The sequence below is a fragment of the Dryobates pubescens genome, chromosome 20, assembly GCF_014839835.1.
Source record: "Dryobates pubescens isolate bDryPub1 chromosome 20, bDryPub1.pri, whole genome shotgun sequence".
NCBI classification, from domain to species: Eukaryota; Metazoa; Chordata; class Aves; order Piciformes; family Picidae; genus Dryobates; species Dryobates pubescens.
Window position 1 is genome coordinate 11,306,802 of NC_071631.1, and position 27,557 is coordinate 11,334,358.

Sequence of the window (27,557 nt, forward strand, 5' to 3'; positions counted from 1 at the left end):
CACATTTATGCCCCAAATTGTCCTTCTACAGATTAAGGAAGGTATTTATGTTGTTTATAAGACCTGAAGGAAATCAGTAAGGACATGAATATATGCAGCTTTTACCTGCCTACAAAACTGTTAAATTCTCTTAATAACCTGTGAGATTTCTCCAGAAAAAGTTTACACAGCAAGATAACACTGAAAGAAAAGTTACAATGACATGAGAGAAGTTTACCCCAACCCAGAACATACATAAAGAGAAGAAACAATCTAAAATCATTCCATTGTCTGTTGTTGCTCCTAATGGCCTGGTTTGAAGAATTTAATACAGGACACACCTCCTTTCTCCAAAAGAGGTTGATGAGGTTAATGCAAGGATAGCTACACAGCTGTTAAGAGCGTATCATTTGAAAGCATGTTATAAAAAGAAACTGACTTTCCAGAGGCAAACTATTTTACCGATATTGTCTAACATTCTCCATCAACCTAAGCAGTTTATCATGGGATTACAAGAAGATTAGTGAAATGCATCATATAAAAAAACCCCAAACCCTCCCCAACAGATTTTGACACAGTGACAGCCTGCAAGGAGGAGAAACATGAAAAATCTGGGAAAAAACCAACAAACTTGGAGCCTTTTTACTCATGCCTGAGTCTTCACATCATCACATTTTTATATTGTCATTAATACAGCAGCTTCTGTACATTGTAATAATAGGAAAAAAATAATTCAATTAAAATCCTGTCTCACATTATCAGCACTTAGTAGCTCAATAAAATATTATTAGCTGAATATAGCAAAATCCTACTTAATTAGGAACAGAGGACTGAAAAGAACCTCCAAGGGCAATTGAATCCAGTTCCTTGCTCCTGTTGGCAACCATGACACAATTCTTTTCAGAAGGTCATATTAAAATCCCTTGGTTTCTTGGGCTGCTAAACTCTTTGGGAGACTATTCCAGGACAACTATCTTTAACCTGCAATTTTTGTCCTCAACTTACTAACAAATATACACCGATTTGTCCTGGGATTAACACACCATGAAGTGCTTCTGAGACACAAATGTCACTAGCAGCACCGTAAGTGAAAAAGACAACAAAATACGTGAGAGAATTAAAAAGTGTAAGTGGCGCTGAAAAAAAGAAACTGGATTTTAAATGTGCAGCAGTAGTTTTCAGGTACTTCATAAAAAATATCTTCAGAATCTGTCAAACAATTCCAACAGTGACAGAGCACAAGAGTAATAAAGGAGTAAACAAGCAGAGGATAAAAGCAAGAGGTTGTATATCAGACAGGTAATTTGCAATTCTGAACTTGCTGCGGAAAAGAACAAACAAAACTTCCAGAGCTTTCATTTAAAATAATTAGAGGTTAATATGCTCTTCATTATCTTTTAATTTGATTTTAGGATAGCAGAATTTAGTGACAAATCTAAAGCACATTATCCAAAAGACTTCGGGTTCCTTCAACCACGTCAAGGGGACCCGGAGCTCAGAACAACCAAAGTGACAAGAAGCTTTACACCGTGTATGTGGTTGGAAACCTCTCCACTTTGGGAGTTCAGTTCACCAACATTTGCTGGATGAAGTGACTGTTTCTTTGACCATGTAGGTTCCTAAAGAAATTACAAAACACTGCAAAACTACACAGATAATGTCAGTGGTCACAGATACCTTCACCTTAAAAAAATTCATCCTTTTTTTTAAATAGCAAAAGCTCCCTCACATCCTTCAGCTTCTGGGGTTTAAAACTTCCTGTATTAAACACTGGGATGAATTTCCACTTGCATTTAACAGTGGAAACTACACAGACAATAATTAAGTTTTCCAGTTCAATCCTGCCTTAGTCTTCTTACATCATGTATTTAAAGATATTAATAGAGACCCTAAAAATAAGCACAGCCAGGAGAGATACCTAATACTCACCAAAACGCAGTCAGGGGGACGAGCGCTGCAGCTATTTTTAGCAAGAATAAAACTTCTTTTCTATAGGAGTTCAAAGACTAATTAATTCTAGAGGAAAATGAGAGGGTTGAAAAGAAAGTACATTCAAACATGTTACAACTGGCTGGCATCTGGGGGGGTTTGTACCTCACCTCCCAGGCACATGGCCTTCACGTAGGAGAACACCGGTTTTGGAATCACTCATTTGCAAGGTTTGCTGCATTTAAATTGTGAAATCTATCACTTCTAGGCTCCCTAGCAAAAGCATCAAAGAGGAGGAGAAATTACAGTTGCAATTAAAAATAAATTTAGCTAGAAACCTAAATATAAATATATTTAAACTTTATATAGATGGAAGTGGCAAATCAGTGCTCCACAGGGTCAAAACCAGTGCCTCATCACTAAAATCAAATACAAATCTTTACTTCTAAACACTTTAAAGGCTTTGATGCTATTTAAAATTAAAATACAGACTCAAGAAATCATTTCAGTGTTAAGAACAACAATATTTGGGGGGGGAAATGTTGAAGTTTCTTCTAATGTGACTCAAGTTTGATGGCATCACGACTTCACATGGATCTGGAGTCTTAAATGCTGTAATTATACAATAACTTGAACATAAATGAGCTCTGAAAGAGTAAAAAAAGATGATCCATGACAGCACTTGGTTTAACCAATTTAACTTGAAAGGCAACCGGTGAGTTTATCCCCGAGATCTGAGCACAGAATGAAAACTTGGGGATAGGGAACTCATTATTGGATTATCATCTCATATAAATGAGTATTCTGCAGCAAATTTCTGAAGCATTTTGAAGACTAAGCGAGCTTCAACAACACTTAGTGATGAATTTAAGTACCTCGCACCTAAGCTTCTGTGAAGAACTAAGACAACAGAAAAATAAATCCCAGCAGGAACAGACTTTGGGATCTTTTCCACAAGCAGAATGATATCAACAGAGAAATAAAACCAGATTTGCTTCCTTCACACCAGTGTGCAAGCATCACATTTCTGACAGTTTCTTAAAAAGATTCTTTGGAGACTGTTTCTTGATAAGTACAAATTTTTCACCAAAAAACATTGTTCACAAAGGCAGCAGTGTATAGCTGTTGTTACCACTACTATTGAACTAAGAAATCTCCAGCTGCCACAGCACTCTTGAAGGATAACTGACAGAATAACTGACAGAAGAGGAAAGAAAGGAAAAAATTCACATGAGAAGAAATTCAAGGGGCAGTATTCAAACAAAGTATTGTGGAGAATGCATACTCCAGGCAAATATTTAATGATTTCCAGCAAGTAGCAGCTCTGAGAGTGTTCACAGGAATGAAACAAAAGGTTTTAAATGATCTTTTAAATTCCTTTTACACTTTCAATAATGGGACATGTAACCCTGTAAAATAATCCACTGAAACTCATAAATGAGGAAGAAGTACAAGATGACACACTGAGATAATGCTTGTTCAGAACTATCTGCACAGAAACAAACATTCCAAGTCCCAAGGAGAACTTATCTGGTACCAAGATGAGGCTGGCACTACCCATATTCCTTAGTTAATTATTTCTAAAGCATACTAATTAGTATCTGGGGGAGGTGGAGTGGTTTGCTCCACATCTTCCTGTGCAAGACACTCAAAGTCTTATCACTTAAAACACAAAGTGTTTCCCTTGGCAGAGGTGTTTGACTGGAAAGAGTGAGAAGAAATTCTCCCTTAAATCTAAACATGGTATGGCTCTAAAGTGTTAGTTTCCAAGTACTTTATTCAAATAAGAGAAACAAATTAGATTTTAAGTATAGTGCTCACTTTTCAGGTTTTTATCCATTCTTAAAGGAATAAAAGCAAAGCAACCAAGGGCTGGTTGTAATGCTGCTCAAACCACCATAAGCAGCACTAAGAACTGATCCTGCCTGATCCAGGCCTGATGCACCCCGGGCATACTCAGGTATCCCCAGCAGAGCAACCCACAGAGCAAGGGCCAGCACAGAGTGACTGCCAGACAGCTACTCTGCTTCTCAGACAGGTTCTACAGCTTGAGTGCTGTGCTGCCAGAGCTACACTGATACTGATACCTGTACTACCTGATAAGGTCAAAATGCATCTAGACAAGATGCAATCCCACAGGAAATGCAGAGCTCACACTCGGGTGCCTCTCCTAGCCTCGGCTCTCAACTGCAAACAGGAAACAACAAAGCAGCATTTCATTAGCAAGGCTTGAAGGGAGTCTTAAATTCAGGGATTCTTTCCTATCACATTAATCTTCTATTACTATCAAGTATTTCAGGTATATCTAACACATACAGCAAATAAACTGCACTTATGATAGAGCACGAAGCAGCTCACAGAATCTCTTACTCTAATAAACAACCAAACACATGATGCTCTTCAGACCTGTCAAACTTTAACCATGGTCCAATATATTAAACACCCCACAGAGAGTGACAGAGCTTTCCTACATTGCACATCATGAAAGCTAACTCTTCTTCATAAGATAGCTGTAAATCAGAGGCTGTAATGTCACAATCTGCAGGGCAGGGTAGGGGTTCCCAGGTTATTTTTAGCCCAGACCAGCTGACTGCTGTAGTTTGGAGTGTGATTTGTTGAGAGGAACAGAAGAAAATGAATCTGACAGCAAAGGAGGGAAAAATACAGAGGTCACACAGAACTGCATTATAAATGGATTTCCAATTATAATATTATTAAATGACTGCACTTAGCATTTAAAGAATCATAAAACTGCTTCAGAATACAGTTCTAAAATAGTCTGTGCATGCTAAAGTGACTCCAAGAGAAAAAGCAAAACAATAAGAGCTTGAGAACCTGCCATTTACTAGTGGCATTTTAGATGCAAATACTGTCATATGAGGCTTGAAGGAAATTAAACATCACAAACTACATTTTACTTGTGGCTAATAATAGAGAGAGAGAAAAAGTAATGGTTTCCTTAAAAGCTCAATAAGAACTAGAAAGAAATACTTCATCTCAAATAATGAAACGCATAGTGAAAAAAATGGTGAAACATAAACCTGGAATTTTTCAAATACAAGCAAAACAGCATCCTGTGGAAGCTGTAGTTTCATGGAATGCATCCTCTCAAACTCTGACATTCAAATTGTTCTTAAAAACCATAGAAGACCTGTACCAAAGTGTAAGCCTCACTGTTGGTATCCTCCAGGAGCTGTCCTGAGAGAGGATGCCCAGACTGGTTCCCAGCTCTCCTGTTTATACCATCTGCCCTCTGCCAAGGCTCCTCCTGTTTTCCCATCTCTGTTGTTTCTCCTTCCCTTCTCCTACATTCTCACAAGAGTAACTACCACGATGGCATAAATTGAGGGCGAGTAAAGCCTTGCCAAGTACAAATCCCTTCCAGGACGGGAGAGGAGAGAATTAGCCCACACAAATTCCACCCCAGAAGCTGGCACTATGTGGGTTCCAGAGGCAGGGTTGGGCAAGCCAAGGCTGAACTCTCTGCCCCCTTGCTCCAAGCTCCAGCACAGCCCTGCAAGGACGCAGGCTGGTATGCAAGCAGTTGCCTTCTCCAAGGCAAGCTTGAGAGCTGCTAAACTAGAAAGAATCTGACTCAAACTGAGGTCAAAAAAAGAGTTGAAGTTGAGAAAGATGTTCCAGGATGAAAGAAGTGATGTCAGAAAGTGCAAATACACTTTTAGAACTCCTAGGATTTTAGAGCTGTTATATGCTGCATTTTCAGTACACCTCTATGTCATTCCATGAGCTTCAGATAGGGAAACAACCCAAAGCTGGTGATAGCATGCTGGATTTGTTGCTATCTGCAGAAATCTGTTACTATAAATACTTTCTCCAGGCTTTTTAAGATGCAGCTGTACCAAGTTTCCACCCAAATCAAAATTGCTGATATCAATTTACTGCCTCATTGTCTGTTCCAAAGGTTGTGACAGTAGCCCACCACCATCCCATCTTTTTCCCCTCTGAAGACATCCTCATCAGACATTTTAATCTTATTATCTTTAAAGATGGAACACCATCTGCAACAGTTGCAGTTCTTCTCTCCTAGTGATGATAACAAGATTGTTAGCATGACTGGATAAAATTGTACTCTATTAAGCATGACCCAAAACCAGTGCCAGGCTCTAGATGGAGAATTCTGTATTTCAGGAATACAAAACAAACCACACTTTAACCTCTGATATGTGTGCCTGTTTAGCCCTCACACAAACCTTTCAGGTGCAAACAGTGGTTTAACAAAGTCAGGGCAGCAGACACTATTGGTATCCATAAAACTTTGCCAGAAAATCACAGATCGCATGGAATTCCTAAGTTAAATTTGGATTTCCTAAGCACAGCACTGACTTTCCAACCTAAACACATAAAATCTTCTAACTGTCAGATCAGGATTTCAATTTACACCTGGTAAGCAAGTGATAAAATGACACTAATGAAGCAGCAACAAGCTTGGGGCTGGCACAAGCAGGGCTGTTCAGTTTACAGAAACGCATTACAGACCTGAATTTATGCCAGCTAAAGAGGTGATCTTAGGAAGAGATTACTTGGGAGCAAGCAGCCATTGAGAAAGGTATCCATTATACATTTTTTCTCATTTAAACAACCCCTGAGTTATGCAGCGTCCTATGGTAGACAGAAGAGGTTTAGAAGAGAATGCACTTCCCCATCCCAAAGCTGCATGGCAGGGTGAGATAACAGAACTCATTCTTCAGGTATAACCAGTTATAAAAATAATTCCTCACTGAAAGCCCAAATTAACTCACTCTGCTTCTAGACAATGACCTCCTTTATAATATTCTGCTTGACAGAAATCTCAACTTCCCACCAGCCAAAAAACCCCACACCACCTTCTGCAGAGTAACGAGCAAGGGCAAACCCAGGAGAAGCTCTGATCAAGCAGCACTTTACAGACTGCTCTGCATTGTACCGTGCTGTTCTTACACTGACTCATCCTTTAATATTCAAACTCCTCATGACAAGGATTCTTGTAAAGCATAAACACATCTTTGCACAAGACTCTGTAGGACAATGTTGAGAAACAAACAAACAGAGAGTCCTGTCTTGCGTCTTTATGTTATGTTCTCAGTTCTGACACGATCTGTGTAACCTGAGCGCTGCTAAATATCACCGCTTCCCTGTCAGATAGAGACAATGACAGTCAACCATGCAAATGAGACTCAGCATGATGGCATTTTTAATCTTTTGGAAAGCCTTAAATCAATGGCAAATGCGGAGTGTTCCTGTCTGAAGGCAACAGTTAGAAAAACCAAAGGCCTTTTTAGTTTGGAGAACCATGAGCACGTTATCTGCAAGTCCACAGGTGAAGCAAAAGCCTAGGGATGTGCATACACAGGTAACAAGCAAAACTGTAACATCTGGAGCTCTGATAAACTGTTGCCTTTTAAACTTACCAGTAATCTATAAGCAAAAGGTTGTGCTATCAGAGATATTGACATTCCCTCAGGAGACAGCATGAAGGTTTTTTTTAACCCTAGAAGAAAACACCAACCTCACAAATGGCTTTTTCCACAAGAATAACCTGGAGGCACAGGCACAATTTTATAAAACACACTTGTTTACTGCATTCCAGAGAGAGCTCAGAGCGTCCCAGCAACACAAAAGCCATTTTGGACACAGCTGTTTCAAAGCTGAGCAAGCTTTGACATTTCAAATTGTTCAATAGCATCTTTGTGTAAACTCATCTCATGAGATAACTTGACAAATAAGACAGAGGGAGAGGCTTCCACATCCCAACTCGACTCAAAAGCAAGCACTTAAAGCCAGCACTGACTAATTTTAGCACTATTCTGCAGATACTACACGTGCTAAATAACAACCAGTGTTCTACCTCTCCTAAAACCAAGGTCCAAAATCTGCATTAGCAAAAAGATTTATTTCTATTTTCAGTCTGAAATAGTTGAAGGATTCATTACCACAAGTGCTGAAAGAAGCTTGACATTTTCTCCCATGCTAAGGAGTAAAGAGGAACTCATTATCTGCCTTCAGGGTTCCCACTTCAAGTGCCACATCAACACTTTGTAATGTCGTGGTGTTGTAATTGCCACCAGGCTTTTAAGAACAGGTAAGTGAGGCTTGTGGCACTTGTGCAGAGAGTGTTAGGTGGGTAGGAAAGAAAACCCTGGGAGCACTTGCATCAGGGCTACATGATAGGCAACCTCAGAAGGAGGACATGCTGTTACAGAACACAGCAGGGCATCCATTTCTAAGAGCAGACATGTGGCCTTGCAAAGTATCCTCATGGCAACATGGATTATGCCATTAAAGCAAATTAATAAAATATCAAAGTTGAGGGCTAAGCAAATGTTAAAGGGTTGATTCACCGTCTTAATGCTGCCTTTTGAATGCAGGAATCAAGCAACATTCCTTCAAAAACAAGGAGACAACAAACCTAATGAAGTCGAAGCTACATCTAGAATGAAAAGCAACCAAACCCTGCAAGTTTTAACCCTTGGAAAGCCAGAGATGCACTTCGGCTTCAGCCCACCAACCTGCACACAGGCACAATTCAAAGTGACAGAAAACCTGAACAAACTGCAGAATTCACTTCTGCAATAGCAGGGGAAACAAAACATTTGGAGAGGAGCCACACAAACCCAACTCCAACTAGGTCTGCTTGGCTTTCCGAAAAGAACTCATTCACATGGCCCACACTCCCTTGTTTAGCACAGCTGTTTCTAAAGCCACTCCCCAGTCTAGTAATGTTTTTCCCATCCTATTTCACAAAAGACTTAAACATCTTTCCAACAGATGTGTTTTGTACTTCAGTAATATCATGATATTTCCTGATGACTGGTTAACACAAAAGCTGTAGCTGGTTGATCCAAAGATTGCATCTGTTACCCTGCATCTCACCATCAGGTCAGAATGAATTTCTGACTGCTGAAAGAGATACCACAGATGAATAAATTCCTCTCTTTTTATGCCTCAACCTAGGGACAAATAATTTGTCCATGCAAGAAGAGCTAGAATTAAGGTTTCTGTTTGTTTTATTTTTTAAATATGCTGTATCAAGGAAGAAAACCACCATAAAAAGCCCAACTCTCATATTTCCTTATCAGCATTACAGACAGCACCACAGAAAATGCCTCTTGATCATTTTCTCAAGCAAGATGATTCTCTTTCCCATCACCCATTCCATTTCTGTCATCCTCAGTTTAATTGAGTACATAAAATAACACGCATGGAAGATGTTATTCACCCTAAAACTCAGTAGTAATTACAGACAGAACTTGCTTCAAGGAGCAAGTTTCTTCTACCACAACACACACTGCAGAGGCACCATCTGAGCTTTCCTTACACTCAGCAGAACAATTACCTATGAAGTGAGGAGGGTTTACCTGCTGAGAACAAGCTTGAAGTGTATCAGACTCTGCTCCATTGATTAACTGTTTTCTAAAGTAAGAGGGAGGGGGGATGAAAACAAAAAATCATCTCTGTATCATTAGGCCTAGGAGAAGACAGTTTGCTGAGAAACACAGGAGTGCTGTAGGCTTTTCCTAATAGGATCAATGCACAGGGGATTAAATTGTTCTGTGAGTTACTTAGGAAGTTAAGAGTTGCTTCTCCTCACTACTGCTGCTTAATTATTGTTAGGAGAGAAGTGTGTGTCACAAGAAATCTTTTCTGCATGGTCCCTAATTCGACCACTCTCTCCTGACAAGGTTGTATTCTACCCACTGAATGTTTCAGGTGGCTCTGTCTTTACATACAGCCAGAACGTGCATAATTTACATGATATCAACTATTCATAGCACAGAGTATTTTCATGTAAAATTTATCATGCTATTAGACTGAAATTCCAGTACCAAGCTCAAGCAAATAATTTCCACTTAAAAAACCCCACATATGGCGAGTGACAGGATAATATGTGCATGTATCACCACATCTTGTCTCTCTAGGTTACTAAACCTTCTGTATCAAGGGCATCTTACTTTACCTAAATATTAATGCAGAATTCTGCATAATATGAGGCTTCAGTTACTCAGGGAATCACTGCACTGCACTACAAATAAAAATAAGTATTAAAGCCTAAACTATTAACTACAGATTAAGGTCAGATCCCAACAGTTGTTTCATACAGAACGACGTCACAGATAGACGTTCATTGACCGGATACTGATCCGGTCATACAAAGCAGCTTGCAAGATTCAGGCTTTGAAATATTAAGAACATTTATTGGCTCAACAGGAACCCAATCCTACACTCTCACAAAGAGTATCCCTGACTGCAGAACTGATATGAACTGTCTTTTGGATGTTCTGGAAATACATCAGTGATGCTACCTGCTGGCCAGCCTAGTTTCTGTTCTCCGCGCTTCACATTTGATGGTTCTAAAATTAACCCTGCTGATTTTATCACCAATTTCCTTTTCACTTTGCCATGTTAAATGTCAAATGATCTGTATGTCTGACACTGCCCTTTTAATTATTACAACAAAAGCTTAAAAATGAGACCACAGCCACTCCCCCGCCCCTTCAAAGCACAGCTCAGTAAAACCTAGGCAGTGGGGAGAACTCAAAGGTCAATATTTGCATAACTTGAATAAAAGCCAAGGAAGAGCAAGAATTATTAAAAATTTAATTCTACAGTAAGTTCTATGCTTAGTATTCTTCCTAATGTATTGATTTAAATTACTAAATAAGCTCCATGGACAGTGTTAAGGACTTCATTAAAATTTACTGAGCATATTTATCACTGCTTTTTGCAGCAAGCTTGTTGTAAAAACCTGCACAAACCAAATTAGCCCTCCCTAATACAGCGACGATAGATGGTGAAGTCTTTTATTCATCAATCTACAGCTACACATTTACTTACATAATCAACACTCCAAAACTATGATGTGTCCATAAATCCATGGCCTTGCATCAATGAATTTCTTCACTCAGTATCTCCCAACATGATGTCTCAGTCACTGTCAGTCACATTAACCAAGCCACCCACATTTTATTGTTCTGCTCTCAGGATTCAAAAGCACTTAAGATGACAGTAGCAGCAAAAAGCCTTGAGACTTGATATGCCCATTATGATGACTGGGTTGTTTAAAAATTGCAGCTGTAGTTGCAGTGTGTGATTTATTTATAATAACACAACAACTATACCACAGACTCAGAGAGAAGCTTAAAGCACAGGCAAGAAACAAGAATCTGAAGTCAAAGACCTCCTACAGAAACCAGAAAAGAGATGCAATGGTGACAAAGGTTTGTCCTCCCTCTTCCAAATATAGAAACAGCTCTATTATCAAATACTCTACAGTGTGCTTAATACATTTTCTGTTCTATTTATACCAAAAGAAGCCTGGCCTAGGACAAAGCATACTGAGAAAAAGTCAGTCAGGCATATCTGCTCCCTTACACGGCCCAGATACTGAAGCAGTCCCAGGCTTCCAGGGATATCCTGCTTTCAACACCCTGAAACTAATAGCACTCATCTTCAGGATACTTTTTGTCAAGAATCCAAATCCACAGAAACATCTGCTTCCACCAAAGGATGCAGCAGCATATTGCAAATCACTAATAAAAGACATTCCTTAAATATTTGTAATGTATATATATGGTAAAGTGAAAGAGACACTTGGCCTTGTACCAGGTGTAATAACATCCATCATAAGTCTCAATTTGCAAGTGCTCAAAGAAACCCCAGCTCCAGCTTCATTCAATGAAGAGAATTTCATGCAATCTTCACAACTCAGTTGCTCCTTGTTACACAGCATCAGGAAGCTGACACAAGACTTCAATTTGGTAAAAATCTCAGAAATAAGCTTGCCTGAGGTCTATACATTTATCAGCAAGGGAAGGCATCAGTTAGGCAGCCTCCATGATTTACACAATCAGAGAATTATCAGGGTTGGAAGAGACCTCAAGGATCATCTAGTTCCAACCCCTCTGCTATGGGCAGGGACACCTCACACTAGATCACGTTGCTCAGAGCTACATCCAGTGAAATCATCTAATGCAGGAGCACACTGTGCAGTTGGTGTAACAACTGTCTGAGACACTCAAAAACACCACCACTTCCAAGGGAAATATAGAAAACATCCCTACCGACTGCATTTTCAAAACCCCTTCAGCAGCCACGCTGCTTTCCAAGGCTCCTTTTTAGAGGTAAATCAGGGATACCAGAATCATTCATAGTTTCATTCACAGAATTGTTTGGGTTGGAAAAGACCTCTAAAATCATTGAGCCCAACCTTCAGCCTAACACAACCGTGGCCATTAAACCGTGTCCCCAAGGGCCACGTCTGCACATTTCTTTACACCTCCAAGGATGGCAACCCAACCACCTCCCTGGGCAGCCTGTTCCAGTGCCTGACCACTCTTGCAGGACATAATTTATACCTAATATCCAACTTAAACCTCCCCTGGCACAATTTTAGACCATTTTCTCTCATTCTGTCACCTGGTATTTCAGAGAACTAGTGCACAGGCAATCCAAACTAAACAGCCTACACTATTGGTACCAACACACTGGGCAGATTTAAACAAGCAAATAATAACACAAAGAAAGAGCATTGCCAGGAAAAAACCATCACCTTTCTGCCCACTGATATACTGGGGTAAGAATGGAATTTTATTGAGTTTTCATGTTTAACAAAATGCAGTTTTATTCCCCAAGGTCTCCAGACAGTTGAGACAGGTGAGTGTGCTTCTCAGGGATGTACAACACAACAGAGACACCTCAAGAAGCAGTTTTACTAAGCTGCACAACTGGACTTGTTGAGCCTTTACTGTCTTCTAAAGGCTCACACCTGAATCATAGAATCGTAGAATCAATAAGGTTGTAAAAGACCTCAGAGATCATCAAGTCCAACCTGTCACTCATGACTAAGCAAGCCATGGCTTCAAGTGCCACATCCAATCACCTCCAAGGACAGTGACAAGGATACCCCAATAACATCAAAGGAATTCTGAGCACTATGTAGGCACTTAAATATTTGAAACAGAACATAAATAAACCTGCAGTTTTCTCCCTTTTTTCTGTAATCTCCCATTTGTCTCCATGAGCCCAAAGACATGCAGAAAAACATCCATGCACTGGAGTGCACCCACTGCTTGCTGTGCTCACATCCACTTGGATTAACAAGAGGAGTTCCATTATATAAAAATAGACCCAACAGATGTAATTTGTAAAAGCTGATGACAAGAAAGAAGACAGGAAACTGACATACTTGGAAGACTCTCAAATTTAAAGTAAAAGTCAGCAAACAAGGTAAGAGCAATCCAAAATCTGACTAATTTTGGGAAAAAAAAAAAAAGTCCAACTAACCTGCTATGATGGAAAAGCTTGGGGAAAAATGTACAATTGTATAGAATTTTGTTGCATTAATCCATTTTTATATTTATTGCAATGTGATTTTTTTTTACCAGCTCCTCTGATTCAAACAAATGCAGGAAATTGTTGGGCTGAAATCCGTTTCTTTGATGAAAATATGGAATAGGAAAAAAAATCAAGATGCTCCCAACCTGTCATCACTTAGCAGGATGTCATCACCTTCAGACACACAGATTCTGTGTGGCTCAAAGCTTGTGTGAAATAAAAACCAAACAGTTCAGGTAGCAGGTACTGGAGAACAGGCAGGAGGTAACACTTCTTATGCAGTGTGATCGAGAAGTGGACTGACTCACATTGCAGAGACAGACTTGAACAAGCCAAAGCAACTATGAGGGGCTCATTCTGCACTTCCCAAATGTTTGGTTCAGCTCATCTACAGAGAAAAGGCTGAGAATGCAGATCATGATCACTAACGATAAACTCTAAGGAAACAAAGAGACTTCTCAAATCAACTTACTAAGGTACAAAACAGCTTGCCATGAGATAGGGCTCCTCTCTGCACTTGTTGCCAGCACTCAAAGATTCACCTTTCTTTTAATCTCAGTATCGTCAATGTCTTGAAGAGATCTACACTTTGAAGTGGATTCTGGCTAATGTCCTAGTGACTGAAGAACAAAACAATAACCCAGCACAGCCTAGAAGCTGAAAGAAGCTAAACTATTCTTCCAATTCCTCCTCTTACATTAATGATGTTTTGTTTACTGAGGGACCAAAATAACACCTTTAGCACACATTCCAGAGAAGTTAAAAATGCTGTTAACAGTAAATGAAAATGAAGAGTGAAATGCCTCTGCTATGGAAAGAGAGTTAGATTGGGAAGAAAGTTTAAGACTCTTCAAAATGAGCTTCAGTCTGTACCTTGCAATGGACTGCTCCCAGGTTTCAAATGAGGAAGGGCAGTATTTGATCCACTTTGAGTCACTCACCTTTATTTAACATAGACTAAATGGACACACTTGGGTTCATCATTGGCAGCAGTTTAGAAAAGCACAGAGAACCTCAATTTCTAAACATCTGATTCTTGTAGATTGAAAACAGTTAATTAAATTAATATCACTATTCATGACACTATGACCCTAAGGACCATTGGGGGGGAGAATAATGTCTCATTTTCTGAAACACAATCTTTGCAGCTTCCAAATGCAATTACAAGCTTCATCTATATGCAAATGCCTGCAATGTATCCACTATTAACAGCTTTTATACAATCCTATTGATTGAAGCTAAAGAAAACAGGAGCAATGGCTGCAGCTAGTTAAAAATTAGGTTTGTTGCCTGAATATCATGGGCTGTTCTCTTAGCAAGAAGGGGGAAAAAAAACAGAAAACAACTTGACCATTATAAGGTAAATAAAGCCTTTAATGTGCCATGTGAGCTATTTGTGTTGAGAATTGTCCAGCCACAGACACTTCTGACCATGCCAAAACAAATATACCTGACTGTAAATGAAGAGCAAATCTTTTCTTCAGTCTTGGCTGGTCAGCATATAAACATAAGCATTAATTAGATTTTTGCAGCTTGATTTTAAAAACCAAAAAGTAGCAAAATTAAGAGAGCAATATTTTTGGTGTCTCAGGACCAACTTGTATTGTTAGTTCAAAAAGTGTGTTAGTCTAAATTATTTTCTAAAAGGTATTTTGCATACAAGAGAGGACAGATAAAAATAATAATTCCAGTGAGCTTCTACCTTTGGAGAGACATATTCCAGATGTCTAATAAAGTTCATTTGATTAAAATATTTTAATTAATAAAGACAGTAAAGTCATTTCAAAGTCTACATGAAGTAACTACAAGATATTCTGCCCTTGTGGCCAGGAAGGCAAATGGTATCCTGGGGTGTATTAAAAGAGGTGTGGTGAGTAGGTTGAGAGAGGTTCTCCTCCCTCTCTGCTCTGCCCTGACGAGGCCACACCTGGAATATTGTGTCCAGTTCTGGGCCACTCAGCTCAAGAAGGATGTCAGAGAACTGCTTGAAAGAGTCCAGGGCAGAGCCACAAAGATGATGAAGGCAGAGAACATCTCCCTGATGAAGACAGGCTGAGGGAGCTGGGGTTTGGAGGAGCCTGAGGGGTGACCTCATTTGTGTTTATAAAGATGTGCAGGGCAGTGTCGGGAGCACAGAGCCAGGCTCTGCTCAGGGATGTCCAGTGACAGGACCAGAGGCAATGGGAGCAAGCTGGAGCAGAGGAGGTGCCACAGGAACAGAAGGGAAAAACTTTTTCCCTGTCAGGATGACAAAGCACTGGAACAGGCTGCCCAGAGAGGTTGTGGACTCTCCTCCGGACACATTCAAAACCCTCCTGGATGTGTTCCTGTGTAACTTCCTCTAGGTGATCCTGCTCTGGCAGGGGGGTTGGTCTGGATGACCTTTTGAGGTCCCTTCCAACCCCTAATAGTCTGTGAAACAAAGGCCTGTGAGTCTGCAGTACCTTCCAGTCCACGTTATGTAACTGTAGAAAGGAACCAAAAAACTTCATGTAAATGGAATTACAATTAAAAGATCAGAGTAAGTGACAACAGAATCCACAGAAAGATACGTAGGCACGTGTTCCATCGCCTGACTCGGGAAGTAACAGTTATGAATCACATTTATGGAAGGCAGTATTCCTAAATAGCGGCAATTGAAGAATTAACAGTTGATAACCAACGCCCAAGCACTTCCAGCCTCTACAAGTCCTCAACAAGCACTGCTGGAATCAGTCAGGATTATAATGATCAGCACCTACAAGACTTTAAAAACACTTAAAGGGTAGTTCCTGTTTTTAATTATACACAAGAGAGCCCTTTACTCTTCGAATTTCATGCTTTCTACTAAAGACAGAAAAGCTGAGGAACTGAGCCTCAAGTATTCATTAAATAACATTATTTCTACCTTCCACCCTAAAGAGAAACAACCCACGATACCAAACATAAAAGAAATCATTATCAATGCATCCCAACGGGGAAATCTGTTTTCTTCATCCTTCTGCAACTTCCCATTTCATTAAATGCTGCTCATAGCATTAAGTCATTTCCATCCCCAAAAAAACTTGCATGAAATGAACACCATGTGTGGCTGTGCATCAGCATTGATGTGCAGTATTACCCCAAAGCAGAGGGAGAAAAGAAAGAATATGCCAAACTTTATCTTGCTCAGGACTCAAACTAGTTTATCTGTCAACTCAGAATGAGCTATCACTCCCACATGTTTAATTAGAAGCTGAAGAGCTCCATAGAATTGCATCCAGGGCACTGGAACAGTCAGTTTCTTGTAACTGGAACACACTGCTGGGATATCTGACTCCAGTAAACAAAACAAAACTTTGCATGGTACAAGTGTGGGAAGGGTGAAGATTAGTTTTGCTCTTTAAAATTTAATACAAAGAAGGAAAAAAAAAAAAGAAAAAAAGGAAGAGAAAAAAAAAAGGAAACTTTTGCTGCAAGATCAGATTTAATTATGTTCCAGTTTTGATGAGCACAGTATCACCAAGGAAATTTTCTAGAAAAACAGAAGTAGGCTGGTACATTCCTCTGGTTTGTTGCTGTGTTCTGTGTTGAGTGAATTGTGCATTTAGTGAACTGGGTCTTGTGCACTTAGAATCGTTTAGGTTGAAAAAGGCGTTTAAGATCATTGAATCCAACTATTAAGCCAGCACTGCCATATCACAACTAAGTCGTGTCCATCAGCACCACGTCTGCAGGTCTTTTATGTCCCTCCAAGACAGCGACTCATCCCTATCTGTTTGATACAAAGATCTTTTTGTGATGCACAGTGATCGCAGTAACAGAATCCTCACAGATACATGTCTTTTCCCTCTTTGAAGATGCCCTACCATCCTTTCTATAGAGCAATGATGCCCAAAGACAACATATCCCCTTCCCCACACAGAAGACAACTGCTGAAAGCATAACCAATGTATCTCATTGGCAAGTAACACTCCAGCAGGAGCAGATCTGCAGAGGAAAGCAGCACTAAGAACCAGGCACTCATACAACCCATGTTCCAGGGGTTTATGCTGGATGAGCTGCAGTGCGATCCATGAACTAAACACTATTTAGCACCTGGAAGACATTAAGTCTGCCGTTCTGTTTGGTATCACCCAAAGGACCTGCATGCTGCAGGACCACCCAGCAATGCAGACCAAGAACTGGGATACACATTTCCAAAGGGCTTTCCTGATTCGAAACAACACAACTGGATTTGCACTCAGTAGGGCTCAGCAGTTTCATCTGCATCTGTCAGTGCTGCTCTCACTAAAAACTTGGAACAAGGGTAATTTTTTCAAAGATCTCTCAGAGTTCAGATGCAGGGACAGGAACAGAGCCTTGACTTATACTGGTATAAGTTCCTCATAATATAGGACATACATTGTAAAGGGAAGGCAAGGGACAGCCAAAGGAGGGGTTAGAACAAATGAATAAAAGCTGACAAGACAAATGCACAAGCAGCATCTTATCAGCATGCTTATAATCTATATGTCAGATTATCTGCAGCACATTAAATTACTGTCCTCTGAGAAGGAGCCCACAGAAACACTCCACAGATTTGGCTGAGGGCAAAAGGCCAACAGAAAGGACAAAACTGGCTGGAGGAATCGTGGAAATGTCTGGGCACAGATACAATTTATGCTCCTAGGTGGTTTTGTTGTTGTTTTGGTCTTCTGTTGTTGTTTTGGGATGTGTATGTGTTTGGCTTTTGCTCTGGGGGTACTTTTTTTTTTAGCAGATACCTCCAAGTTATAAGCATAAAAATACATTAACGAGTCAGCTGCCCAAAGTGTATCTACACTAAGTTTCCACTTCAGATGATTTCATGCTGACCATTAACTTGCATAGACAGTATCAGCAGTGACAGACTCTTGGTGATTTCATGGAATCTCAGATTTACGGAAAGGTTAATGTAAACTGTAGCACGAGACTAACAAATAATACAAAGAGTGCAAAGAAAGCCACATTCACTGTTCAAACTTGTGGTCTGTAGTATCTGATCTTACCATGAAAAAAGGGAATGATACAAGAGCAGCAGCATTGGCAGAGGAGAACTTGCTTTGTATCTTACCCACTCTTTGGCAGTAACATTTCCACATAAGGAAGATAGAAAATACTCTTATGAAGAAGCAACACAATATTAAGTTTTTCTTTATTAGTTGGGGTGGAAAATGAAGACAATAAAACGAACAAAAAAACTGTCAGTAGTGTAAATACAACCATCAGGAGAGAAAACCAAGAACTAAGCCTTCATCCATACATGAGAAAGAATTAATTGTGCTGCTACCTCTATAAGTGTAAGGATAAGGATGAATAAAAACTCTACATGTCAAGCAGGTCACAGGTGTTCAGAGGTTTCGGTGGTTCAAGTCTTCAGATCACAGACACAGCATTAAAACTCCTTTCTCAAGCACCTCTACAGAGATCTTTAATACCACATGAAAAGAGGTGATTTAAAAAAGAGGCTGCAACAGTGGGTTCTTTGGTCTCATTACAGAAGAGAGGTCAAGAACTGGCAGATAAAAGAAACAAAGCTGAGGAAAGAAAGTGCTGGTTTACCTTGCTAATTTTGTGATATCTGAAAGACAGCAAAAAAATAGAATGAAATGCAACTATTTCCACCTTTAGTGAAGGAACAGTTACACAGATTAGCTAAATATAATTGATTTATTTCTTATTCACATAAATTGGAAAACAACCATGAACCATGAAATTTTTCCTTCGCTCATTATTATCCTTAAGCCAAATGCTTTCCAAAGCTACAGCAGAACTCTGCACTTCAGTAGACCTTGCAGAGATCATGTAAAAAAGGAAAAACTTGCAGTTCATAACTACGAATTTTGATCATTTGGGAGAGAATTAACAAGAGGCCATTAATCAGGACCAGGACTTGGTTGCATTCATATTGCTGTAACTAAAAATATTTTCACCTTGAGGAACTTGTTGAGCCTTGAGTGCTGAACTTAATCTCTAAACACATGTGTATTTATACATCCTCCAGCATACATTCTTCACACCTTAGTGAACTGCTGTTTGTCCTGCTCTGTTCACCAGAAAAAGACTTTTCTTACAAACTAAACAGAAAGAAACAGCTGTAGTTTATGCTCAGAGCATAAGAGCCAGTATCAAACAAATGAAGACGCTGAAATGTAACTTAAAAGTTTCCTTAATTTAAAGTCTGCTTCCTTAAAAGAGGCACTTTCCTACCGTGTCAGGCTGAAAAATGGGTTAGATTATTCCATTTTTTACTTTTCTCTTGCAGCACCTGCCAGGTGCATGGTAGAAAAGGCTTTCAGCATTACAGACAGCTTGCTGTCCTGCCTGACAGTGCCAGAAGACAAAAGAAAGCCCTAACTCCCTTAAATTACCTTCCCATCACGCTCTCACTGCCACAAAGACAATCAATGGAAAACAGGGAGAACAGAATAGCACAGTAGGAACTCCTGTTGCCAAAGCACAATATTTTAAAATAGTTCATATTTGTATAAATCAACAGTAAACCACAACTATCAAACAGCAAAACACTTCCTAGTAACAGGAGGCATAAAAATATGTTCTTTGGGAGCAGGTTAATCCATCTGAACTCTTCCAACTTCAATCTCCAATTCATACATTACCAAAGACAGGCCCTGACTTTGTCTACTGCTACTTTTTGAACCCTGAAACCTCTGAAAAACTTCTTTTTGATAACGCAGCAGAATTCCACAGCCTCTCCATAGAATCATGGAGTCAACAGGGACATGCTCCACTAGATCAGGTTACCTTGTTGAGCCTGGCCTTAAGTATCTCCAGGGATGGGGCCTCAACTACCTCCCTGGGCAACCAGTTGCAGTGTTCTACTACCCTCATGATAGAGAACTTTCTTCTAACATCCAACCTAGATCTACTCTTCCCTAATTTCAAACCATTGCCCCACATCCTATCACTGCAGGCTTTTGGAAACAGTCTCTCTGCAACCTTCTTGTAGCCCCCTTCAGGTACTGGAAAGCCACTCTAAGGTCTCCCCAGGGCCTTCTCTTCCCCAGGCTGAACAACCCCAGCTCCCACAGCCTGTCCTCATAGCAGAGATGCTCCAGCCCCACCAATCATTTTCATGGCCATTCTCTGGACCCACTCCACCAGATCCATGTCCTTCCTTGTGTTGAGGGCTCCAGACCTGAACAGGTGATGTTTCAGCAGAGCAGAGGGGCAGAATCACCTCTCTCAATCTGCTGGCCGTGCTGCTTTTGATGCAGCCCAAGATGTCATTGGCCTTCTGGGCTGCAAGCTCACACTGCTGGCTCATGCTCAGCTTCTCATCCACCAGAACTCTCAAGTCCTTTTCTACAAGGCTGCTTTCTATCACCTCATCCCCCAGCCAGTACTCATAATGAGGATTGTTCCAGCCCAACTGCAGAACCATGCACCTTAGTCTTGTTGAACCTCATGAGGTCCACCTGGGCCCACCTCTCCACACATATAGACACTCAACTCAGACCTATAAAGCTAAGCAGCTATTCTGAACATCTCTTTGCTAGTATACACAGCAGCCAGGCACATCAGAGCACACACATTAAGAAAGGCAAACTACTTAGGATGTGGATTGTCTCCTGCTAAGCATTTGTGCAGCAATAATGCAATTGCACCCTGAGCCTCTGCTGCATTAAGAGCATTAAAAGCCATACCAAAATTGAATTTATTGTCTTCTGCAAACTTGCAGAAATCCTATAAAAAAGGTAGGTGTGTGTAATAATTTTACTAAGCTTTCTAATTAAATAAATTATTTCTCTTCAGTTCTTCCAAAGAACTCATCTAAATGTTTTTATGTAACACTGAGGCTGATTATTACAGCATCAAAAGCATAAACCAAAATGATTACATGCAGCTGATAACATGTTCCAAAGCTCAAAGCAAGCCTGATGAAATAAAGGTAGTAATGGCCCCCAAATAAAGATCAGGCTTGCATGAAGTTGTAATTTAAATAAAATTTAAGTTTAAACGCAAAATAATTTATTTTTTGAGGGCATCTCTTAAAACTAGAACTTTGTTTATGTGATGCTGTTGTAAAAGAAGTTTTAGAAATCTATAAAAGCAACCCGTGTTAGCGGCAATGTTTAATGCTGCATAAACATTGAGGTTGGAGTTTTGTTTAATTAAATACCAACTCAGATTATGGACTGCTTTGGGTTGGAGAGGACCTTAAAGATCATCTAGCCCCAGCCCCCAAATATTCATATAATAATGGTAGTTAGAGTAGAAGAATCCTTTCAGTTTGATGCTTTACCTTTCCTCCTCCCTTTGGTAATAAAGGCCTAAGGAATTTAAAAACAACTTTGGAAATAATAGAACCACCCAGCTCTGAAACCTGCCTGATATCAAGTTTCTGTCTAGCAGGAGATTCTACAACACACAAGTGCTAAAACTTGTAAGAGAAACTCTGCTGAAGCAAGAGCTATAGTTGTATTAGGAGCTGTCATTGTTATATTCTCTCCTTCATGTCATACTGAAATTTCCATTTTATTCTTCATTTGTCATTCTTTTCTCTAAAGGCAGTCACTTAAAGAAGGGTTTTTGCAACCTACCTTCTAGTTTCACACATTTATTTATTTTTTATTCATAGTCTCACTGATTTTGATCACTAATTTGGATGTGATGAGTAGCAAAGAACTGGGGGATATCTACAAAATGTAGTATTAACATCCTTGGACATAAAGGAAGTGAGGAATTGGAACAGGATGCCCAGAGAAGTTGTGAAGACGCCAGTCCTGGTAATGTTCAAAGGCAGACTGGAAGGAGCCTTGAGCAACTCAGTCTAGCAGGAGGTGTCTGTTGCAGTTTGAGCTGGGTCCATTCAGGGGGTTTGGAAGTATAAGGTCCCTTCCAAACCTCTCTATGATTCCAAGATGAGTAGTAAACTCATGGCTGCATGCCTACCTTAAGGTATGCAATTTTTTGACTACACGTGTGTGGCTGCATGTTGCTACTTGCAGAAAGAAAAGCATTTATTGCAACATCTTTCAAAGAGATCACTCTTTTACATTTCACTTCTCGGAGGTTCAAGTTCAAGAAGTATCAACTAGCATCAACTTTCACAAAAACACCACACAATCCATAATTTCACTAAGTAAAAGCAACATTTGGCATAGTCAAATACGCTCCAAAGGAGAAAAGGACCATTAAAAACAAAACCATAATGAAAGAAACAAGGTTGGCTAATGAGTACACAATGTACATCCGCAGGTGAAGCAATAGGGAAGAAGGTGGAGGAAGAAAAAGGGACAACAAAAAGCCTCATCCTGATTACGTAAATATATGGGGGGGGGGGGGAAATAGCAATATTTGGGTGTGGTTATTTAATGATTAAATGCTAAATAATGATAAGGATTTGGAAAAAACACAGAAATATGTGAGAATACAGCACATGATGCTCTGCCTTTTGTGTAGTTTCGTAGTTGTTTCCTACTACAGCAGCTTTCAATTTCTCAAGGTCAGTAGAATTGATTAAACCAGGATTTTGAAGGGGTGGGGGTTTTGTTTTTGTTTTGTAATTGAATATTACATAAGGGAGAAAAATGCTGCTTGTCCTAAGACATAGTTCAACCCAAAGGTCCTCCTAAACGTACAGCACATGAAAATTAAAAACAGGGAGTTTGGGTTATGAAAAGAAGCCATATGACTAAAAAGTGAATCCATTTTCCAAAACGCCCACACAGACAAGAGCTTCTGATGTGAAAAATGGTCTCTGCTAAAGCTAAATTGCACAGATTATTCTCATGAGAAGTTGGAAGCTGCACGCCACGCAGATTATATGGCATTTACCGCTATGAGATTGGAAACACCAAAACAACTTTGGGTGTTATTACGATCTGAGCAATTATTTGATTGTTCAATGCATACGATATTAATACCAACCAGTTATTTAATGGAATCATTATCTCCCTATTGAATTTACATAGGGATGCTTGCTCAGTTTTTCCAGGCTTGTTTCCCTCTTGCTGCAGGCAAGTTTTGGCTACCTTCGAAATGAGGTGCAACAACGTGCCAACAAAGCATTTGTGGCTTACCTTGGCACTGAAATCCTTGCTTCCCAAATCCCCTGCATAAAAACAAAGAGAAAAGTCTGTCTTAGTATGTTGAGTTAGAACTTCTCAATGATCAACAGGAAAAATAGCTGCGTATTAAATTACTTCAGATTTTGCTAAGACAGCAACAGATTTTGAAATACACAACACAGAGCTGCCCACCCATTTCAAAGCAGAGAACAATAGCTTGAGCTCACCAGCTATGTCACTGCAGCTTCTGGCAACACTTTTTATTACTATTAATTATTATTTTACAATGCTATTTTGGATCTAGAGTTATCCTCATCTGCGATGACTGGAAAATATTTCCACTCATTTAACACAACACATATACTTAACAGCACAGTAAAAGATTCCAAACTCTAGCAAAGGTGTATAAACCAAACCAGACTGATTTTAGGACTGCAGGTCAGTGCTGTTATACGTCTCAGCTAGACATCAGCTGTCTGTTGTGTGGAAAAGAGGTTTGGCTTGGCGCAGTGGAAGACCGGCCCATTGGTTTCATACTGATTCTTTTTCAGCTTCCTCATTATTATAGCAAAATTCAAATACACATACAACACCTCACCAACACATCCGGAGTTCAAACACATATGATACCTCTGGCAAAAACCACTGCTGTTGGTTTTGTTTATTTGTTTAAGCATTCAACATACTCTTTCCACAAAAATAAATGTTTGGAGTATCCTCCCCCATAAATATTTCTCTGCATTTTGCATCTTTGCAGAATGTTTTTCACCTGGAGTGCTGGAGCTGCTTACACTCTGAGTGAAACCAACAAAAGCCATGAACTGCAGAAGCCAGGCAGCAGGCTGAATGCCATGAACAATGTGAAGTTCAACTACCAACTTTGCAGAAATGTTTGTAAAAGAATCATACAAAGAATTTTCCCCACTTATTTACTTAGAGAAGGGACAAAAATCTTTAGCACACTGTTACTTCAGGTGGAGACTGAAATTTCAGAGCTTCAAGCATTTCAATAAATTTCTGCACAAATTGTTATTGTTATAAATAGGCCCAAAATGGGAAAAATCAGAAGAAATATAAAATTGTTTGTTTACTTGGCAGCATACATGACTATACCATGCTGTCATTCTGCTGCTGTTATCTCTTGTCTTCCCCAAAGCGAAAAGTATGTACTGGAAAGTGTGCAAATGCAATTGCAAGAAAGCTGACAGCAGGGCTAAGAACATGAAACAGATTTGGGATCATTTTTCATGCTTTTAAACAGACTTATTTGTGAAGAGCATTCCTGTGTTATCTACTCTAAGAGCACAGCCATTCTTCAGTGTTTGAGCTGGATCCACACGCTAACCAGCTGCAGCCCGCACAGCGCTCTGAGCAGTTCCAAGGGATTTTAACTACAAGGGCTTTAAACAAATTCTCCACACTTTGGAAACAAAGCAGATAGGGGAAAGTTGTGGAGGAAGATAAGTAGGAACTGAACTATTTCAGGACACATTACCTGATGAAATGTCATCTAAGAAAAAAACAAATAAAAATCATCATTTGCACCATGCATTGAAGGTTGTATTTCCTATTCTTTATAGCTTAAAACATGTTAATTGCCACACATCATTTTGGAACTACATGAAGCCCTTTAGAAGGTGTATGATGCTGATTCAAGAGCTGCCCATCTTCAAATGAGGAAATGAAACAAAAGGTTTTGAGTTGTCAGATGCTCATCTGATGGATGTCAAGAGCTTCCTCAGACTCACAAGTAAGACAAGACAAGAGCACAGCTACATTTGCCACCTGTCAAGACACCCTTTCACTTTCACATCCATCTCATGACAGTATTCCAATTTGGCTCTTAATTGTGCTACTTATGTGCACAAACACAGTCCCAACAATAACCTCGCAGCACTTTTTCACACCTCCCAATTAATTCTGGTTTAGATTAACTGGGAAGCAGAAGGTCTCTCACAACACCAAACTCTGCAACCATTTTTTTTTAATAGGAAAAAACAATTAAACAAGAAAAACAAACCACACTCAAAATGTTGACTTTTCTCCTTATTTCTCCTACAGTTTATTATCTCAGTTTTCCTTCCTTTCCTCTCCTTCCTTACTCTCTGAGTATACTCAAATGAGTTCTGAAGCCATCACAGTTAAATGGTGGAAAACTCAAACAGAAAGGCAAAGTCTGTGCCCAGACACACAAACACAAATGAAAAGCACAAGACACCGGCCACAGACTCAGAGCCAGCTGGGTGCAGCCCCCTCTAGGTCTTTTACAACTTCGGCTAAAACAAATCACGGCTCTCGTTTCCAACAACTCGCAGCAAAAAACTTCGGCAGCAGAGCAAAGGCTGAAGCTAAGCCACGTCTCAGGTGAAGGGGAGGAAGCTCAACTTGTTTATGTGGCACGGAGACTGAATGTACAGCACATTCACCTAAACGGAAGGGTACACACCCGCTCCTCTTGCCTCACCTCGCTGAGGGCACTGGGCACAGACAGCAGCCTCCAGACGCCCAGGGCTGGGTGAGAAGAAGGAAGGGGCAGGGCAGCGCCGAACCGGGCAGATGCAGGGAGCCGCGGCTCGGCCTGCAGCGAGCTACAATCCTGCCCAGAAGAGGGCACGGCAGCAACTGATAGGTATATTTTCTTCTCTGACAGCTTAGTAATGAGGGTGTTGGTAGGAAGTTTTCCTCCCTTCCTCCTCTTTCTTTAACCCTTCTGTTAAAAACCCCCTCCCTTTCCCAAACACGCAATATAGCAGCGGTGGCACCGTGCACTCCCAAGCTCCCAGCCCTCCCTCTACAGCAGAAGGAAATAAAGCGGGCACGGATCACAAAGTTGAAGGCAGAGCTCAAGAAGTTGTGCCACACAGCAACAGCCTGAAACACTAACCCCTCGGTTTGCAGCGCAGCAGCTGTAGCGCCGGCTGAGCTCCCGTCCGCCCCGGGAAGGAGGGCACGGAGCAGGGGCTTCGGGGTGAGGTCAGCCAAACCAAGCAGAATCGGGGTCGGGAGGGGAGGACACGTAAAGTGAGCAAAGACCACTCTGTATCACTTGGGAATATGCAGACCCCTTTTATCTCTGCGGCGCTACCCAGCGCTGCCCACTGAGCGCCGGCAAGTTACGGGGCTCCCACCTAAGGGTCCCTCGGAGCACTTGGCTGCAAATATCTCCCCGGGAGAAGGATGCGACAGAGCTGGGGTCAGCAAGGCGACACGGCTCTGCCCCACCGGGGCTCACCTGCCCGACCCTGTGGGAAGAGGCCGGGAACGGCGGCACCGGGGAATCGGCGGCTAGAAGGGGAGGGGCGACCGCTGCGCGGGGCCCGGGCAGGGCACGAAGGGGACTGCTCTCGGAGCCGGGAATTCCCTACAGCCGAGCGGGCCTGAGCGGTGGGTGCGAAGAGGGGGAAGGCGCCGCCGGGGTCTCTCACCAGATGAAGTCGGTGCAGTGGCTGCAGAAGGTAGGCTGCTTGAAGAAACGCGCGATGAATTTGTGCTCCTTCACCTCGTGCACGTTCTTCTGCCTCAGGGCTCCCTTGCGAGCGAACCGCCGCGCCGCGTCCGGGGCTGCGCCGGGCTCGGAGCCCGGGAACACGTCGGCCATAGCGCCCTCCTCTCCACCCCCTGCCGGGAGCCGGGCCGGGCCGCGCCGGGAGTCGCCGCCCCGACGTCCGCCCCGTCCGGCAGCCGCCGACTCTCTGGCAACGGCGACGCTGGGCGCTGCCTCCCGCTCCCGTGCCTGACGTCGGAGCAGCGCGTAGGAAACGGGGAGGAGAATCCCGCGCCGGCTGCTCCGCCCGCCATGGAAATTGTCACCTTCCCTCCAAATCAGGCCTGGCACCCTGCCATGCGTAGCCCTGGCAGCAGCGGGCACGGGTGACCCTCTGGCACCGCTTCCCTTGTGCCTTCTTTACTCGGTGCAGCTGCTACACCGTGCCATGGGCACGGCCACCACCATGGCACAGAGGACGGGTAACCCGTACCCAGCTGCTCTCTGCCACCTGCACAGCGCTGCTTCCTGTACTTACTACGACAGATGTTGTTCCACCACCACCACAAAGAAAGGTGGTGGAACCCAGACGCTCTCCTGCACCAGCCTTTCCTCTTCCTGCATCTCACAAACCCAGAGACTGCTGTCTGGGGCCATGCTGAACCACTGCACATCACACAATACCCACTGGGCACACAAAAAATGCAAGAGAAGAGTGGCCTTGCCCCTCTGCACAATGTCTTCTGTCTTTACCACACAATACCAACATCCTCATCAATAATGTAGGAAACACATCCAAGTTTGTGGGTTTTTTTCCTCCT

The 27,557-nt window shown here is 41.3% G+C and overlaps 1 protein-coding gene across 2 annotated transcripts in view; it reads right to left on the reverse strand.

Moving 5' to 3' along the window:
* Positions 1-27,001, reverse strand: part of PRKCA (protein kinase C alpha) — a 151,666-nt gene extending 124,665 nt beyond the window's left edge. Inside the window, exons 1-2 of one of the 2 annotated variants that reach the window (XM_054171063.1) lie at positions 26,678-27,001; positions 23,265-23,296 (exon numbers count right to left, since the gene is read on the reverse strand). In XM_054171063.1, the coding sequence (XP_054027038.1) occupies positions 23,265-23,296; positions 26,678-26,850 (205 nt within the window). In that variant the 5' untranslated portion in view covers positions 26,851-27,001. The remainder of the gene's footprint in view (positions 1-23,264; positions 23,297-26,677) is intronic. The other variant, XM_009902692.2, reaches the window with a different exon arrangement.
* Positions 27,002-27,557: the final 556 nt, after the last annotated feature.